This window comes from Scyliorhinus canicula, chromosome 6, assembly GCF_902713615.1.
Source record: "Scyliorhinus canicula chromosome 6, sScyCan1.1, whole genome shotgun sequence".
Taxonomy (NCBI): domain Eukaryota; kingdom Metazoa; phylum Chordata; class Chondrichthyes; order Carcharhiniformes; family Scyliorhinidae; genus Scyliorhinus; species Scyliorhinus canicula.
Window position 1 is genome coordinate 166,173,451 of NC_052151.1, and position 21,130 is coordinate 166,194,580.

The following is a 21,130-nucleotide window of genomic DNA, read 5'->3' on the forward strand; positions in this document are numbered from 1 at the left end:
GAAATCACTCAAATATATTTGTGCATAGACCCACTAGACTCCCAAAACATAAACGGGAATAATCAACTAACGATTGAGTGACAAAATATTAATTTCAAGACTAAGGCAGCTGTTTTCTCAAGCAGCATATTCCAAATAATCATAATCTGCTATGTAAAAACATTCGTCTTACAGACTGATCCTTTACCAATATCTTTCAGTCTATATAGTCTGATTACTAACTGTCTGCCACTAGAAACTTGCTCTACCAAAATTCTCCATGATTTTGATCACCTCGGTTAAAACTCCCCTTAAATATTTCTGCTCTCAGGACAGCAACTCTTTCCCCAGTCTCTCCACATAACTAAAATCCCTCATCCTTGCTACCAATCTAGCAGATCTCTTCTGCCTGCTCTCTACCAGAATTAGCCACACCAAAATGGTTGGCAAAACTGCTCGACTTTTGTACTCTGCACCACTAATCAGAAATCAACAGTTCTGTCTGCTAATTTTTGCCATCTCAAATTGTTCTGCCACAAGTCATGGACTTGTGTATTTAATAGGCTGTATTCAACCTGCCTCTACTAGGCAGATTGTCCTTTTGGAGTGGGGGAGAGGGAGTGGGTGGAGGTGTCAGTGGACATAAAATAGGATGGGTACCCACCCCACCACATTCACATCTATCCAGAAGTACCTATATAAAACTTGGGATGGGGGGGGGGGGGGCACCAAAAGTTGCAGCAGCCCACCATATTTAAATATGACGTGGAGATGCCGGCGTTGGACTGGGATGACTCACCTGATGAAGGAGCTGTGCTCCCAAAGATAGTGATTCAAAACAAACCTCTTGGACTTTAACCTGTTGTTGCAAGACTTCTTACCATTTTTAAATAAGTAATCAAGGATCAATCAGGCTGGTCAGCAAGCCAATCGATACTGATAATACGCTGCCACATCACAGAATGCTTTCTGTGGACAGTCAAGCAGGTGAGACAGCCACATTATTTTACATATACTCTTTTAAAAATTATTTATAAGCAAACCGTCCCCTCCCCACACCTCTCCTATTTCAATACAAAAGAGAATTGGGAGCTCAGGACCACCATCGGCAGATCCAGAGGAGAGAGGAAGGCAAACATGGTGGTGGACCCAGTGGAGATAAAGCAGTTCCAGTTGTGTGCAAGGGAGAGTTAGGCAGAGGGTGGATCGGATATGGTGCGAGTGGGCAACAGACAACAATGCTGTATTCACACTTGCAGATTATTTTATGTATACAATTTTTCCAACTTGAAATTTTTTTTTTTAATTTTCCAACTAAAGTCAAGAATCTCAGGGTTTTCATTCTTCTGGTTTCATTTTATTGGAAATATATTCTGATGCTGCCACCTTTTCTGAGCATTATACCAAAATGATAAAGTCTTGGTCCATTGATGTTTCATACGGTTGGCTCTAATCTCCTTTTGAAATTGATATGTGGTCCACATCTTCTGAGCCTGGCTTTCAAATTTACAAAGTACAAATAAAACACAGGTGCAGCTAGCCCTACTGAGGACTTGCAGCATTTTCAATTTTTATCATTGTCTTACCAAATCTATGCTCACTTCAATTATTAAATCATGCATTTTTAAATTTTTCCAATTATCGTGGCCAATCCACCTTCCCTGCACTTCTATGGGTTGTGGGGAGTGAGACCTATGCAGACATGGAGAATGTACAAACTTCACACGGACAGTGACCTGGGTCCTCAGCTCCGTGAAGCAGTAGTGCCACCTGACCCACACTTTTCTGAATATCAATTAATTTTATCCCAGGGTCCCTAAATATTTCCCCACCACTGTTTTAACTGGCCTATGGTGTTGGGTTTATCCCTCTGCCCTTTTTCAAACATGGCGGCACGGTAGCACAGTTGCTTCACAGCTCCAGGGTCCCAGGTTCGATTTCCAGCTTGGGTCACTGTCTGTGCGGAGTCTGCACGTTCTCCCAGTGTCTGCATGGGTTTCCTCCGGGTGCTCTGGTTTCCTCCCACAGTCCAAAGATGTGCAGGTTAGGTGGATTGGCCATGCTAAATTGGCCTTAGTGTCCAAAAAAGGTTAGGTGGGGTTACGGGGATAGGGTGGAGGTGTGGGCTTGAGTACACTGCTCTTTCCGAGGGTCAGTGCAGACTCGATGGGCCGAATGGACTCATTCTGCACTGTAAATTCTATGATGACAAATGTATTTGATGCAATTTGCGCACATGAAATCTAATCAAGTTTGAAATTGATTTTACAACAGGAAATTTAAATTAAACACAGTATCTGTACTTGCTGGAAGATAGAATAGACCAAGCCTTTTGGAAGTAAATAAACCAACTTCATCAGAATTCGCAACGTTTGCGATTTTAGTCTGCGCTAACAGAATAAAAATTTTATATTTTATTTCTCTGGAAATATCAATGTCATAAATATCTTTGTCCAATGGCACAGTAGCTCGAAGGCAAATGCCACCCACAAACCAAGTCCATTAATAAAATGGAAAGTTAATAGCAAATGTAATTTACTAATAAACTGTAACAAGGCCATGGTCGCAACATCAATGCCAAAACATGTTAATTCAATTACACAACAAAGGATACATTAGATCTCAGCAAAATGATTGAACAAACTGGAACCTCACAATGTAGTAATGTGAAATAGCTAGACAAACAGATTAGGATAAGTGGACCACATATCAATTTTAAAAGGAGATTAGAGCCCACCGTATGAAACATCAATGGACCAAGACTTTACCATTTTGGTATAATGCTCAGAAAAGGTGGCAGCATCAGAATATATTTCCAATAAAATGAAACCAGAAGAATGAAAACCCTGTAATCATTAATTTTGGAACTGCCAATTTGACAGGTGGTGGGGTGTTAGGGGAGAGAGAGATGAAACCAATTTAAGCAGTTCCTATACATATTCCCAACAAGTACATTAGAACGAAAAGTCTTAACTTTGCCCTTAGCTGTGGTACAGCATCACTGCAATGTCTATACTCTCGTGCAGGCATCGTCAAACTAGGGGGTGCGACCCGCTAGTGGGTTGTAGGCGGGTCACGGAGCCATCCGTCGCGGCGCTCCCGATTGCGCAAATCTGTGTGCAACAGCAACTGTTAATAATGCCCCCGAAATTGTATAAAAATGCGGGCACACTGCGCATGGTTTTGCCCATGCGCGCCGATGATCGGACACGAATGCGCAGTGTGGCCGCTTTTTTTGAAAAAACTGTTGCAGCTTTTTGTTTTACATGTTCGGGGGGGGGGGGGGGGGGGGGGGGGGGTTGTTCATTTTTTAAATTCATTTAATTTTTATTCTTTTCATTTATTTTATTTTTTACAAATTCGGGTGGGGCTTTATTTGATAAAATTTTACAAGAAAAAAATGCAGAACTTTGGATAGATGGAGACTCCATACTTCCCGACACCAGAAGGCTTCACCTTCATCCAACAGGTTCCATTGGAGGAGCGTGTATGATGACCAAAGAGACCCAAAACCATTTCCTCCGTTTTTGTCAGCAGCAAACAAGGCAAGAGAAAATGGTGGGTCGAGCTGCTCGGCCGGCGTGGGTCGCGAAGGTTAGCCAGTTGGTAAAAATGGGTCCCCGGAAAAAAGTTTGAAGTGCACTGCTCTAGTGCTCATAATTCAAGTACTGACACCAGCAGGATGGAAATAAAACTGGGCAATTTCTTCTAAAGACTGGATCAGGGCCTTCCAGTGTCACGAACATAGCAACATAGCTCTGATAGGTGGTGGAGAAGTGGAGTCCGTTAAAATAATAACAGGGACTTACTTGATCAATGTATTGTCAGCTTCCCATCAGGTTCATCCCATTAACCCAAGCTGCAAGAAGGCAGATTTTCATTATAATAAAACTGATGTTATGCTCCTTTGTACTTCTGAAAATTCATAGGTGTGTCAGACAGCAACTTGAAATTAATGATTTTCAGGCTTCTGAAGTTGATCCCACCTGGACACCGTGTCTTCGTGGGTTTTACCCCCACAACCCAAAGATGTGCAGGTTAGGTGGATTGGTAACGCTAACTTGCCCGTTAATTTGAAATAATAATTGGTACTCCAAGTTTATTTATTTTTTAATTTAAACAAAATGACACAATTTCTGCAATGGTTTCTCTGTGCACACTTTCTTGCTCAGCCTCCTCAGCTATCAGGCTGGTTACTAAATTAATTTTCTACAAATATAAAAAACCAACCACTGAAAATCTCTCTCTCCACCATATTCTTATGTCCAACTCCCAATATTAAAAATCTCCCCAAATAAATTTGCATTAGTTAGTTACTTTCAAGCCTTTAGCATTTTGTTTGCAACTTGCTCCTGATATTCGGGGTGATTTCGGAAACCAGCAATATTAAAAATTAAAATCAGAATGGAGTTGGCAACACAGTTATTGATTTTTACATCTGGAAGGAGGAATTAAAATTATCTAATGGAATGGTGATCCCAGCTATTAGATTTAGCTGGAGCCTCCTTTCTGTATTTAAATAATTTACCCTCCTAATTTAAATAATTGGCCCAGTTTAAATAATTCCAGCAGTAAGCTTTTTGTGAGTTGTAAAACAAAGACTATTCCACACTTGACCCAGTGGTTATAAAATGCTATGTCTCACTCACTCGTATCACATACATGATCGGAGACAGACTAAGAAAAACACAGTACAATTACAAATCGTCTCTCTTTCATGACAGTCAGGTCGTTTCTTGGATAAGTTGATTCTGTTAGTTGAAGTTAAGGTCTTGTAAACAGAGTACTGCCAGATATCTTGCAGTTGAATTTCCAGGTGGCCGGGTCTCAGCTGAACTTAAAGTTAGAAAATGGAGGGCTTTTTTGAGAGTTTAAGAGTGCCATTTTTTTTTAATTTAGACTTTGCCAATTGAAAATTACCCCTCTCATAATTCAGGGTGAAGTGTTTGATAACAAATTAATCTGGGGCACTGGCTTCATATGGGTGATTTGGCGCTTATCATTTACATCTTATTTCATCATCTTCCGATTGCAAGGTATCAGTGGCGCCAATAAGGCTATATACACACACAAAGTTTCCTGACTTTTTGATACACTGAACTCAAGGAATGCAGTCCTACAAATTCCAACGTCCACACCTCAACAATAACCGCAATACAAAAAACACTACACACCCCTACATTCCAGATACGTTGCACACCCATATTAACTGTTTATGTTCAGTTCAATGGAAATAGCAGACACGCCACTTTACACACCCCACACGCCACTTTACAGACACCCCACACACTCGCCACTTTACAGACACCCCACACACTCGCCACTTTACAGACACACACACACACTCGCCACTTTACAGACACACACACACACACTCGCCACTTTACAGACACACACACACACTCGCCACTTTACAGACACACACACACTCGCCACTTTACAGACACACACACACTCGCCACTTTACAGAGACACACACACTCGCCACTTTACAGAGACACACACACTCGCCACTTTACAGAGACACACACACTCGCCACTTTACAGAGACACACACACTCGCCACTTTACAGAGACACACACACACTCGCCACTTTACAGACACACACACACTCGCCACTTTACAGAGACACACACACACTCGCCACTTTACAGACACACACACACACTCGCCACTTTACAGAGACACACACACACTCGCCACTTTACAGAGACACACACACACTCGCCACTTTACAGACACACACACTCGCCACTTTACAGACACACACACACTCGCCACTTTACAGACACACACACACTCGCCACTTTACAGACACACACACACTCGCCACTTTACAGACACACACACTCGCCACTTTACAGACACACACACTCGCCACTTTACAGACACACACACACTCGCCACTTTACAGACACACACACACTCGCCACTTTACACACACACACACTCGCCACTTTACACACACACACTCGCCACTTTACACACACACACTCGCCACTTTACACACACACACACACTCGCCACTTTCCACACACACACACACCCCACTTTCCACACACACACACACCCCACTTTCCACACACACACACACCCCACTTTCCACACACACACACACCCCACTTTCCACACACACACACACCCCACTTTCCACACACACCCACACACCCCACTTTCCACACACACCCACACACCCCACTTTCCACACACACCCACACACCCCACTTTCCACACACACCCCCACACACACACCCCACACACACACCCCACACCCCCCACTTTCCCCACACACACCACTTTCCCCACCCACACACACCACTTTCCCCACCCACACACACCACTTTCCCCACCCACACACACCACTTTCCCCACCCACACACACCACTTTCCCCACCCACACACACCACTTTCCCCACCCACACACACCACTTTCCCCACCCACACACACCACTTTCCCCACCCACACACACCACTTTCCCCACCCCCACACACCACTTTCCCCACCCCCACACACCACTTTCCCCACCCCCACACACCACTTTCCCCACCCCCACACACCCCACTTTCCCCACCCCCACACACCCCACTTTCCCCACCCACGCACCCCACTTTCCCCACCCACGCACCCCACTTTCCCCACCCACGCACCCCACTTTCCCCACCCACGCACCCCACTTTCCCCACCCACGCACCCCACTTTCCCCACCCACGCACCCCACTTTCCCCACCCACGCACCCCACTTTCCCCACCCACCCACCCCACTTTCCCCACCCACGCACCCCACTTTCCCCACCCACGCACCCCACTTTCCCCACCCACGCACCCCACTTTCCCCACCCACGCACCCCACTTTCCCCACCCACGCACCCCACTTTCCCCACCCACGCACCCCACTTTCCCCACCCACGCACCCCACTTTCCCCACCCACGCACCCCACTTTCCCCACGCACCCCACTTTCCCCACGCACCCCACTTTCCCCACACACCCCACTTTCCCCACCCACACACCCCACTTTCCCCACCCACACACCCCACTTTCCCCACCCACACACCCCACTTTCCCCACCCACACACCCCACTTTCCCCACCCACACACCCCACTTTCCCCACCCACACACCCCACTTTCCCCACCCACACACCCCACTTTCCCCACCCACACACCCCACTTTCCCCACCCACACACCCCACTTTCCCCACCCACACACCCCACTTTCCCCACCCACACACCCCACTTTCCCCACCCACACACCCCACTTTCCCCACCCACACACCCCACTTTCCCCACCCACACACCCCACTTTCCCCACCCACACACCCCACTTTCCCCACCCACACACCCCACTTTCCCCACCCACACACCCCACTTTCCCCACCCACACACCCCACTTTCCCCACCCACACACCCCACTTTCCCCACCCACACACCCCACTTTCCCCACCCACACACCCCACTTTCCCCACCCACACACACCACTTTCCCCACCCACACACACCACTTTCCCCACCCACACACACCACTTTCCCCACCCACACCACTTTCCCCACCCACACACACCACTTTCCCCACCCACACACACCACTTTCCCCACCCACACACACCACTTTCCCCACCCACACACACCACTTTCCCCACCCACACACACCACTTTCCCCACCCACACACACCACTTTCCCCACCCACACACCCCACTTTTCCCACCCACACACCCCACTTTCCCCACCCACACACCCCACTTTCCCCACCCACACACCCCACTTTCCCCACCCACACACCCCACTTTCCCCACCCACACACCCCACTTTCCCCACACACCCCACTTTCCCCACACACCCCACTTTCCCCACACACCCACACCACTTTCCCCACCCACACACACCACTTTCCCCACCCACACACACCACTTTCCCCACCCACACACCCCACTTTCCCCACCCACACACCCCACTTTCCCCACCCACACACCCCACTTTCCCCACGCACCCCACTTTCCCCACGCACGCCACTTTCCCCACGCACGCCACTTTCCCCACGCACGCACACCACTTTCCCCACCCACGCACACCACTTTCCCCACCCACGCACACCACTTTCCCCACCCACGCACACCACTTTCCCCACCCACACACCCCACTTTCCCCACCCACACACCCCACTTTCCCCACCCACACACCCCACTTTCCCCACACACCCCACTTTCCCCACACACCCCACTTTCCCCACGCACACACACCCCACTTTCCCCACGCACACACACCCCACTTTCCCCACGCACACACACCCCACTTTCCCCACGCACACACACCCCACTTTCCCCACGCACACACACCCCACTTTCCCCACGCACACACACCCCACTTTCCCACGCACACACACCCCACTTTCCCCACGCACACACACCCCACTTTCCCCACGCACACACACCCCACTTTCCCCACGCGCACACACCCCACTTTCCCCACGCGCACACACCCCACTTTCCCCACGCACACACACCCCACTTTCCCCACGCACACACACCCCACTTTCCCCACGCACACACACCCCACTTTCCCCACGCACACACACCCCAATTTCCCCACGCACACACACACCCCACTTTCCCCACGCACACACACACCCCACTTTCCACACCCACCCACCTCACTTTCCACACCCACCCACCTCACTTTCCACACCCACACACCCCACTTTCCACACCCACACACCCCACTTTCCACACCCACACACCCCACTTTCCACACCCACACACCCCACTTTCCACACCCACACACCCCACTTTCCACACCCACACACCCCACTTTCCACACCCACACACCCCACTTTCCACACCCACACACCCCACTTTCCACACCCACACACCCCACTTTCCACACCCACACACCCCACTTTCCACACACCCCACTTTCCACACACCCCACTTTCCACACACCCCACTTTCCACACACACACACCCCACTTTCCACACACACACACACCCCACTTTACACACACACACACACCCCACTTTACACACACACACACACACCCCACTTTACACACACACCCTGCATTCCAGATACGTTGCACATCCATATTAACTGTTCATGTTCAATTCAATGGAAATAGCAGCAAACACACCATTTTACAGACACGGCAACATTAGATTTGGGAAGGATTACATCGCCATAACTCCCCACATGAACGTTTTTAACCTAATCGGTCCTTTGGAGAAAGGGAGAAGGGAGTGGGTTTGGGAATAGTTGAAGGAAAATAAAGTAAAGAAAATGCTGTCACTTTACATCTTTTTAATGATACTTGCTTTCCAAAATAATGAACAGAAAAGGCTGAAAATATCGAGCAGATCTGACAGCAACTGTGGAGACAGAAACAACCTTTCAGGTCTGTGATCTCTCATAAGAACACAGGTCAGAGATCTACAACGTTAACTGTTTCTCTCTGCATACATGCTGAGCGATTATTTCCAGCAATTTCTGGGGGTGAGGGGGGGGGGGCAGATTTTCAGCATATGCAGTATTTTGCTTTCTAAAGGCACTTTTTGACCATGTGGTTGACATTTTCTCACTGTAATGCCATTTCTGCAGGTTTCAAATCTGAACTATTAACAATCTGGAAGAAAGAACTGAGGGCCTTGTTGCTAAGTTTGCAGATGATATAATGATACGCAGAGGTATAGGTAATATTGAGGAAGCAGGGAGGCTGCAGAAGGACTTGGACAGGCTAGGAGAGTGGGCAAAGAGCTAGTAGATGGAATATGATGGTGGAAAAGTGTGAGGTTATGCAACTTGTAGAAAGAATACAGGCAGACTATTTTCTAAATGGGAAAAGGCTCATGAAATCAGAAGCACAAAGGGACTTGGGAGGCCTAGACCTAATTTGCAGGTTCAGTTGGCAGTTGGGAAGGCAAATGCAATGTTAGCATTCAGGTCGAGAGGGCTAGAATACGAGAGCAGGGATGTACTTCTGAGGCTGTATAAGGCTCTGGTCAGACCCCATTTGGATGTGGGCAATTTTGGGCCCCATATCTAAGGAAGGATGTGCTGGCCTTGGAAAGGGTCCAGAGGAGGTTCACAAGAATGGTCAAGGACTCTTGGTCTGTACTCTGAGTTTAGGATGGTAACGGGGGAATCTACTTGAAACTTACAGGATACTGAGAGGCCCTGATAACGTAGATGCGGAGAGGATTTTTCCACAATAGGAAAAACTGGAACCAGGGAGCATAGCCTCAGACTGAAGGACGATCCTTTAAAACAGAGATGAGGAGGAATTTCTTCAGCCAGAGGGTGGTGAATCTAAGGTACTCTTTGCCACAGAAGGCTGTGGGGGCCAAATCACTTGAGTGTCTTTAAGACAGAGAAAGATAGGTTCTTGATTAATAAGGGGATCAGGGGTTATGGGGAAAAGGCAGGAGAATGGGGAGGAGAAAAATATTAGCCATGATTGAATTGCGGAGCAGACTCGATGGGTCAAGTGGCCTAATTCTACTCCTAGGTCTTATGGTTGAAACTGCTGTATACTTCATATACAGCTGCAGCTGTTACTGACAGAAGTTATCGGCATATGATAAAAGGCATGTGGGGGCTTGATTATTAAGCACAATGGTGTTACTACGTGTAGAAACAATGAGCGAACAAAACAGGATTTTTATTTCACATCTACTTGCTAAATCATTCATTGCTGCTGTGCATCAATGGGCTGAGAGATCATCGTTTGTTGGTACTGCATTATGACAGGAGATCAACTTCTGCACCAATGAATGAATGGCAATATACATCCAAGCCTGGAAGGTGCAAAACTCAGATGGGAAACTGACTTTGTTTCAGTGGTGAACTACTCATTTAAGCTGATTCAAGATCAAGAACAGCAGCACACAAAATGATTTATCAAAAGAAAAGAATACCACCATTTTCTCTTTGCAGTAAATGGCCTCGGAGGCTGAAGTAGGATGAAGAGAGAAGATAAGATACCAGATCAGAGAAAGGTGTAGTTCAGAGGGAAGCACGTTACAGGGATAGGGAGAGGTGAAGCTGTAAAGAAATTTAGAATACATAAATATAGGGATTTTAAATTTGTAGTGACAGGGACCTGGAGCCAATGACCATCAGTGAGAAACGGGGTAATGGGCAAGCAGGATTTTGTGTACGATGGCACAAGAATTTTTTTTTAATGTGGTGACATTTACGGAGGGGAGGCTGGTCCGGAGACCTTTGGAATAGGAGAGTATGAACGTTACAAGACAATACTGAGATTATCAGCAGCAAATGTGCTGGTGCAGAAATGTTTCAGAAGGCTTTGGGGGGTAGGGGTGCTAGGTCAGGGGAGAAGATAGGTCTCTGGGCTCAAAGGGGAGATTGCCACAAGTCAGATGGGGAATTTTGATGCAATGTCCCACCACCTTTCAACCAGAGAGATCCCCCCCCCCCCTCCTTTACCCCCACCTCCCAAGGCTAGGCTCGCCCTGGCGTAAAATTACAACTAGCTTGTGGTGGGCAGGGAATCCCGCCCATACAATTTTATAGCCCTATCTTGTAACCCATCAGGGGAATATAAAATTTCAGCCTGTGACTTTGAATAATGCTGCCACAGAGCAACATGCACATGAGGAAAAGACCAAGGACAGCTCCTTGGTGGGGAAGGGGAAGGAAGCGGCTGAACTAATGGTCTTATTATTCTTCATCACAAAGAATTCCGTGAGCTCCTCACACTTGTTGTGAGGATAGAATGAACATATGACTGCTACTGAATATACGAACAAGGAACAGCAGTTGGCCATTCAGCCTCAAGCCTGCTCCGCTATTTGATAAAAATCACAGCTTATCTGATCGTCACCTCAAATCTACATCCTGCCTACCACCTATATCACCCTGTTGCTCACCGAGAATCTATCCATCCTGCCTTCAAAATATTCAAAGACTCTGCTTCCACCACCTTTCGAGGAAAGAGTTCCAAAGGCTCACATTCCTCAGAAAACATTTCACCTCATCTCAGTTTTAATAGGGACCCGGTTTCTAGTTTCTCCCACAAGAGGGAACACTCCCCGTCAAGAGCCCTCAGGATCTTATCTGTTTCAATCCATTTGTCTTTTTCTCTTCCAAACTCCAGTGAATACAACTTAAGAGTGTCCAACCAGTCTGGTAAACTTTCTTTGGACTGCTTCCAGCTCATTTATATCTTTTCTTAAATAAGGTGACCAATACTGTACACAGTACTCCAAATGGGGACTCATTAGTGCTCTGTACAACTGAAGCATAACCTCCCAACATTTGTATTCAATTCCCCTTGCGATAACTGATAACATTTTATTGGTTTTCCTGATTACTTGCTGTACCTGCATACTAACCTTGTGATTCATGCACTAGGACACTCAGATCTCTCTGCTATCTCTCACCATTTAGATAATATGCTTATTTTTTTTATTCTTCCTGCCAAAATACACAATTTGAAATTTTCCCACCCGTTGCCAGATATTTGCCCACTCACTTAACCTCCCAATATGTCTTGTGGCCTCTTTTAGCCCTCTTCACAACTCAAAGTAATTTATAGAAAATTATAAACAGTAGAGGTCCCAGCACTGAACCCGTGGCACCCCACTCGTTATATCTCTTTCCATGTCAATATGGCACTGTTGCTTCACAGCACCAACGTCCTAGGTTAGATTCCCAACTTGGGTCATTGTGCGGGGTCTGCACATTCTCCCCGTGTCTGCGTGGGTTTCTTCCGGGTGCTCTGTTTCCTCCCACAAGTCCCAAATGACGTGCTGTTAGGTAATTTAGACAGTCTGAATTCTCCGTGTAGCCGAACAGGTGCTGGAATGTGGTGACTAGGGGCTTTTCACAGTAACTTCATTACAGTGTTAATGGAAGCCTTCTCATGACAATAAAGATTATTATTATTATTATATGTTATCCCCAGTACACAAACTCCTCTTTTCCACAATAACCCTTGATAGGCACTTCATAAAATGCCTTTTGAAAACCCAAATACAGTACATCCACCCCTTCATCCAAAGTATAGCTTACTTTCTAATTGAGTGACATCTGCTAGAAATGCATGTGTCGGGGTCACCGAGAAAGAAGAGGGCATTTCTTGCCTGAAAAGTCACCTACATTCGAGTAGCCTGCTGAAAATCACTAATTAGGTTCAGACATGAAGAATTAGGGTCATTTCAGTGAGGCCCGAGAGAACAATGGTTACAATACAAAATTACCCACTATGGCGGCTGGAAACAGTAGATGTTCTAGATGTGTATAGAAATTGATGGGGGGATATTTAAAAATAAATTAGGAGAGTAAATAGGGGGCATAAAAAAAGACTGATGGGCAAAATAAAGAAAAATCCCAGGGTGTTTTAAGTATATAAAGAGCAAGAGGTTAATTAGGGAAAGAGCCTATTGGGGACTAAAGTGGTAACATGCGTGTGGTCGAAATACATAGGTAGGGTATTAAAATTTGCATCTGCATTCACTATGGAGAAGGACTATGTCAGTATAGAAAGCAGGGAAGGGGACGGTGATATAATTGATCAGATTAGCAGGGGGGGACGGTGGTGTTAGCGGTTTTAGCAGGCTTAAAAATGAATAAATCAGTAGGCCCAGACGAGATGCATCCTCGATTGTTGGGAGGCAAGACACAAGATTGCAGGGGCTCTGATGTTAATTTTCATCTGACCACAGGTGAGGTGCCAGAGAGGGAATCTAATGGGCAGCATGTTAGCCTTGTGGATAGCACAATTGCTTCACAGCTCCAGGGTCCCAGGTTCGATTCTAGCTTGGGTCACTGTCTGTGTGGAGTCTGCACATCCTCCCCATGTGTGCGTGGGTTTCCTCCGGGTGCTCCAGTTTCCTCCCACAGTCCAAAGATGTGCAGGTTAGGTGGATTGGCCATGATAAATTGCCCTTAGTGTCCAAAATTGCCCTTAGTGTTGGGTGGATTACTGGGTTATGGGGATAAGGTGGAGGTGTTGACCTTGGGTAGGGCACGCTTTCCAAGAGCCGGTGCAGACTCGATGGGCCGAATGGCCTCCTTCTGCACTGCAAATTCGATGATATCTCTATGATAATGCAGTGCCATTATTCAAGAAGGGAAGTAACAGGAAATTACAGATCACTGAATCTATCAGTAGGAAGGAAATTATTAGAAAGAATTTTAAGGGACAGAATTAATCTCTACTTGGAGAGGCAAGGATTAATCAAGGATTGGTGGCATGGTTTTGTCAAGGGGCGATCATGTCTAACAAATTTGATTACATTTTTAGAAGTGGTGACGAGGTGTGGGTAGTGCAGTTGATATAGTCTACATCAATTCAGGTAGGCGTTTAACAAGGTTCTGCATGGGTGACTGAACATGAAGGAAAGAGCCCATGGGATCCAGGGAAATCTGGCAAATTGGATCCAAAATTGGCTTAGCAGCAGGAGGTAGTGGACGTTGGTATATGGCTGTTTTTGTGACTGGAAGCCTGTGTCCAGCGATGCACCGCAGGGGTCTGTGCTGGGTCCCTCGCTGTTTGTAGTGTACATGAATTATCTAGATGGGAATGGGTCTAGGATCAGTAAGTTCACAACTTACAAAAATTGATGGCGTGGTAAATAGCGAGGAAGAATACCTTTGATTACAGAGCAACATTGATGGGCAGAACCGTGGCAAATAGAATTTAACCCTGAAAAGTGAGAGGGGACGCATTTTATGAGGACTAACAAGATAAGGAAATACACAATGAACTAGGATGCTAGGAAGCACAGAGAACCAGAGGCACCTTGGGGTGCATGTCGATAGGTCCCTGAAGGCAAGAGGAAAGATAGAGAAGGTGTTTACGAAGGCATATGGGATACTTGTGGTTATTGGCTGAGGCATGGAATGTAAGTGCAGGAAGGTTATGATGGAACTGTATAAAATGCTGGTTAGGCCACAGCTAGAGTAGTGTGTGCAGTATTCTCGGGAAACACTGTGGTTAGAACAGTTGCTTCACAGCTCTAGGGTCCCAGGTTCGATTCCAGCTTGGTCACTGTCTGTGCGGGGTCTGCCCCTTCTGCGTGGGTTTCCTCCGGGTGCTCTGGTTTCCTCCCATAGTCTAAAGATGTATTGTTTAGGTGGATTGGCCATGCTAAATTGCCTTTAGTGCCCAAAAAAGGTTGGGTGGGGTTGCTGGGTTTCGGGGATGGGGGTGTGGGCTTGGGTAGGGTGCGGACTTGGGTAGGGTGCTCTTTCCAAGAGCCGGTGCAGACTCGATGGGCCGAATGCACTGTAAATTCTATGATTCTATAGGAGTTCTAGTTACCACATTGTAAGAAGGATGCAATTGCACCAGAAAGGGCTCAGGGGAGATTCACCTGGATGTTGCTGGGTCACTGTCTGAGCGGAGTCTGCAGGTTCACCCCGTGTCTGCGTGGGTTTCCTCCAGGTGCTCCGGTTTCTTCCCACAGTCCAAAGACGTGCAGGTTAGGTGGACTGGCCATACTAAATTGCCCTCAAGTGTCGAAAAAGGTTAGGAGGGGTTATCGGGTTACGGGGAGAGGGTGGAAATGAGGGTTTAAGTGGGTCGGTGCAGACTTGATGGGCCGAACGGCCTCCTTCTGCACTGTGTGTTCTATGCCTGTGCTGGTGCTTTTCAGCTCTGAAGATTCAGCTGGAGTTGTTCGCCTTAGAGCAGAGAAGGAAGAGGGAGGCCTTGGTTAAGGTATACAAAATTATGAAGGACATAAATAGGAATATGTCTTTCCCCTTCATTGGAGGGGTCAACAACCACAGGCATAGATTTAACGAAATGGGCAGCAGATTTAGAAGGTATTTGGAAAAAGAACTTTTTCACCTAGAAGGGGATAGGAATCTGGAACTCACTGCCTGAAAGGGTGGTAGAGGCAGGAACCCTCACAATATTTTTTATGTATTTAGATGAGGATTTGAAACCCCATAGTACACACATCGACAGACCAAGTGCTGGAAAATGGGATTAGACTAGATAGGTGCTGGATGGCTTCACAGACACAATGGGGCAACTGGCTTCTTTCTGGGCTGTAAAAAAAAAAGGTAAGAATAAAAGACAAAAGTCTCCAAGGGACAACAGTGCAGTTTTGTGAAAGTCATAAATTATATCTGCTTACAAAGTATTGAAGCAATTGAAAGTTATCATGGGATATTAAAGCTAGGCATTTCTCTTTAACACAACAACCAATCGCTTCTGCAACACCTTGCGCACTCAATGACCTGGTGCGTGCTTCAATATCTAGACAATATCTGTTCATTGGGAAAGCCTCATCATTACTCTGCACCACACGACCTACTCAACGTCAGAAAGTGCAAGAATTTACATTATGACATTAGGCAACAAAATACTAGTCAGTCTAAGTACAAATCAATTGAGTGCAGTGTTAGGCACAAAATGTGAATTTACAATAATTACAAACGCCACTTTCTCTCAAAAAAATAAAAGAAAACAAGGTGTTAGCTGCATGAATTACCAGTGCAAAACCAAAACTTCTAGAACACGAAGAGTGCAACTTGCCCATTACTTGTGACAGTTTTACATCAAATAAGAAGTCAACTAGACCAAACCAAATATGAAAAAGCACCCAAGCAGAAAAGCTTCAGGTGGAATTCTTAATAAGGAACTATTGTTTTGAGTGTCATAAAATTATGTTTTTATACAACAGACAATGATGTGTATTTCCTGCAGCTTAAGTAATAACTTGAATATAGCTTTAATTAAGTAAAATACCCACATGCGTTTCACAGTAGCAGTCAATCAAAATTTGTCACTGGAGCCATATAGAGATATCAGAACAGGAGGTCAAAGGTTTGGTCAATTGAGTAGGTTTAAAGCAGCAACTTAAAAGGAGAGAACTACCTAGGCAGAGAGGTCCAGGGAGGGAATTTCATGACTTCACTTCCTGGAAAGCTGAAAGCATTGGTGGGCATTGAGGGTCAAGAGGCCAGAGTTGGAGCTGTGAGCACAGGGTTATTGGCTCTCGAAGGCTTGGGCAGCTAACTTTTGAATCAGCCCAAGTTTAGGGGGTTGGAGATTTACTAGGAAAATATGGAATCGTCGAGTCCAGAGAACACAAAAGCATTTATGCATGTTTCAGCAACAAATGGAATATTTCACATGCAAAATGTAGGCAGTCTTGGGTGACAAATCAGAAGCAATTCAGGGGTTAAGAAAGATTACATTGAAGTAGATCATGGAGTTGTCAGCAGCTAAGAATTTAAAGTAGCTTCCAGACTCCTCTGCGTGTATAGAGATTGTCATATTACAGAGGTGACAAAAACTTCCTAACTCTTACAGAAAACATGTATTGAAATGTCACAACCACCCTTTTTTAAAATAAGCATACAACAGTTCCTGCTGCAAATGGATTGACTATTTAGATTCAGTGATGCAATCTGCAAGTATACACCTAATTCTAAAATAACAATCCATGCGGGACCATTTTTTTCCTTTGTACACAAATTATCACATGGTGTAACTTAAGAATAGAATATGTGACTGATATTTATGCATAATATATGCATATGTCACGTGAAATCACAAATGAGCTACATCGGAGAATTTAATGCTTCAGATATTTAATGCTTTGACAGTCTCAGGTTCAATGAATATGATGACTGGGATAAGAGTGTCAAACCTACCCCCAAGAAAGTTACTTTTCTGTTGGGTGTTTACTTCAGTGGGCAACACAGTAGCATAGTGGTTAACACTATGACTTCACAGCACCAGGATACCAAGTTCAATTTCCAGCTTGGGTCACTGTCTGTGCAGAGTCTGCACGTTCTCCCCGTGTCTGCGTGAGTTTCTTCCAGATGCACCAGTTTCCTCCCACAAGTCCCGAAAGATGTGCTATTAGGTAATTTGGACATTCTGAATTCTCCCTCTGTACCCACACAGGCACAGGAATGTGGCAACTATGGGGCTTTTCATATATGCTTCATTACAGTGTTAATGTAAGCCTACTAGTGACAATGAAAAGATTTTTATTTTTTAAAGTGTGTTGAATGCTGCACTGAACCAAGATGTCAAAGAATAATAAAACCCCGTTCACACCAGCACTGACTGACGCCACCTTCAAAAGGTGGAGGCAGGACGGAGGGACACTGACAGTCAGGGACCTATACACGGACAGCAGGATCGCAACACTGGACGAACTGACAGAGAAATTTTGGCTAGCCAGGGGGAACGAGCTACGGTATCTGCAGCTCAAACACTTCTTACGAAAGGAGACAAGGACGTACCCACAACCGCCACGATAGACACTACTGGAAGACCTACTGGACACAAGTATCCTAGATAAAGGGAACTGTAGTGACATGTACAACCGACTGACAGAAAGGGCCAACACCATACTGGACGCAACAAGAAAGAAATGGACCTGGGGATTGAGATAGGACGGGGACTCTGGAACGAAGCACTGCATAGGGTCAACTCCACCTCCACAAGGCTCAGCCTGACGCAGCTAAAAGTGTACATAGAGCCCACCTAACAAGAACCCGTATGAGTAGGTTCTTCCAGGAAGTGGAGGATAGATGTGAACGGTGCCAAGTAGGCCCGGCCAACCACGCCCACATGTTCTGGTCTTGCCCCATACTGGTGGAGTACTGGACAGCCTTCTTCGAGGCAATGTCCAAAGTGGTGGGAGTGAAGGTGGAGCCATGCCCGAAAGTGGCGGTCTTCGGGGTCTGGGACCATCCAGATCTATTCCTGGGGAGGAGGGCGGACGCCCTTGCCTTTGCCTCCCTGATCGCCCGCCATAGAATCCTGTTTGGCTGGCGGTCAGCAGCACCACCCAGAGCTGCAGACTGGCTGTCCGACCTCTCGGAATCTCTCCAAATGGAGAAAATTAAATTCTCCATCCGAGGGTCGGACGACGGCTTCCACAGAATGTGGGAGCCATTCACGCGACTGTTCCGGGACCTGTTTGTGGCCAACAAACAAGAGGAAGAATAGTCAGGTAGCCAAGAATCAGGAGAACTTAGTCAAGAATCAGGGGAGGGTAGCTAAGGCATGAAAGGGAGAGAGGGACTGGGAGGGAGGGAGGGAGGGAGGGGGCAGCTAAACCTGAAGAAAGGCGAACCACAGGGGTGGGAGGGGGGAGACAGCTGAACTCGAGGAGGGAGGGGCAAACCGTGGGCGGAGGGGGGGGGACAGGAGAGGAGAACCAGCAGGATGGGGCGGGGGGTAGGGAAACGGGAGCCGGAAGGAGGGCACGGGGTGCCAAAACGTGCATGACATCTCCAGGAGCGGGGAACGAGGAGGTTGGGGATGGAGGACGGGAGGATCAGCGGAGGCGAGCGGGGACGGCAGCGAGCGCCGTCCGGGAGAGGCGGGCGATAGCGGCACGCGACCCGGCCAGGTGTCGCACTGTGGTTATCTCCCCGGCACCCAAATGTATATTTGCCCCCACCAGTCCCCACCCCCCCACAAACAGTCGCGTACTCACGTGGTGTAAATAATTCGGCCAGATGCACAGAGCTGCCACTGTCGAGCTGGTGCACGGTACCCCACCAGTTAGTCTATTTCATATTTTATTGTATTCTATGTTGGGGTGTGCCCTTCTCTTCTAAATAAATAAATAAATAAATAAATATATATATATATATATATAATATATTCTTATTCTGTGTACATAACGATAATTATACCTTGTTCAAAAACCCAATAAAAACATTTATTAAAAAAAAAGAATGATAAAACCCCTACAGTGCAGAGGAAGGCCATCCAGCCTATTGGGTCTACACTGAACTACTAGGGCACTCACCCTAGGCCTACACCCCACACTATCCCCCTAACCAAGTAACCCCACCTAATCTCTTCGACACTAAGGGGCAATTTAGCACAGCCTAATCTGCACATTTTTGGATTGTGGGAGGAAACCTAGTGCCCTGAGGAATCCCACACCAGCATAGGGAGAAAGGTGAAAACTCCACAGACAAATAGACAAGACTGGAATTGAACCTGGGCCCTGGTGCTGTGGTGTAGCAGTGCTAACCACTGTGCCACCATACCACCCTCTCTGGTACACAATGGTTGCTCTTCAATGGAGCACATGCCCTAATTTTCCATACGACCAAAAATAGTCAGTAAAGTCTGAGGTTAACCTTTTACACATTATTTGCACAAAGGTGGGAATGATGACAAATTTCCATTCAAATCAAGATGAGAGGCCATCAATTAGACAATGCGTAAACAGTGTGACACTAAAAGATGGAATGTTTGCCCTGTGATAAGTCAGCTGTTTTCAACGTCTCGGTGTTCTGTATTGATTGAACTCAGACAGGACTTCTCATGCTAGACAGCTATCCAGTGATCATACTGCAGGAGGGCAGCCAGCATTCAGTTGGCCTATGAACACCCCACCCCCACCCACCCCAAGGCTCCCTCGGGGAAAATTTCAATGGCTGTTGTCGGACTAGAATCCAGTTAAAGATCTGTACACTTCAGCAAAAACTAAGGAGATGAGACAGTGTAGATGAGTTTAAGCCACTTTATTCCACATTCTGGCTTTGTGGCCAATGTTAGATATACTGCGGACTTGCTACAACTTCACTAACCAGCCGGGGTGGAGGGGGGCGGCACAAAACACATCCAAACATGGTAGTATTGGAGCAGACTGGAACGCAGTGAGTGGTCTACCTCTCTGCCCACCCGGCAACCCTACCCCACTGCCCCTGTCAGGCAGTGTCTGGGCAAAAGCTCTCACCTCCACCCCGGTGTAGCTCTCGAAGAAGAAGAGGACGACACTCTGGTAGATGGTGTAGAGCCGGTCGTCCATGATGTGGTACAGGCGGGCGGGCAGCAGCATGGAGAGGAGGCGCCAGGCCGCCCAGGTGAGGAGGTACACCGGGGCCGTGCCCATCATCACAGCGGCCGGCAGCCAGTAGCGGAGCGAGTGAGTGTGGACGACGAGGGAGAGCAGCATGATGGCCGGGGAAGGGGTGACAGGGAGCCGGGGGTGAGGGAGAGGAGGCCGGGGTTCCTGCCTCAGGAGGGAGCGAGCAGGCAGGGAGTGAGCGAGGCAGCAGGGTGAGTAATCGATGTCCGACTCACGGCCTCAACGGCAGCACCTCCACCATGTTGCGAGCAGTGCCTCTTCCCCTTTTGCCTCCACCCGCCAGCATCGCGCCTGCTGATTGGCGGCGGCGCCGCCGCCTCCTGCATAGCAA

At 47.1% G+C, this 21,130-nt stretch overlaps 1 protein-coding gene across 1 annotated transcript in view; it reads right to left on the reverse strand.

Moving 5' to 3' along the window:
* The window catches only part of agpat5 (1-acylglycerol-3-phosphate O-acyltransferase 5 (lysophosphatidic acid acyltransferase, epsilon)), a 206,835-nt gene extending 185,949 nt beyond the window's left edge, over positions 1-20,886 (reverse strand). Inside the window, exon 1 of the mRNA XM_038800425.1 lies at positions 20,668-20,886. Coding sequence (XP_038656353.1) covers positions 20,668-20,886 — 219 coding nt within the window. The remainder of the gene's footprint in view (positions 1-20,667) is intronic.
* Positions 20,887-21,130: the final 244 nt, after the last annotated feature.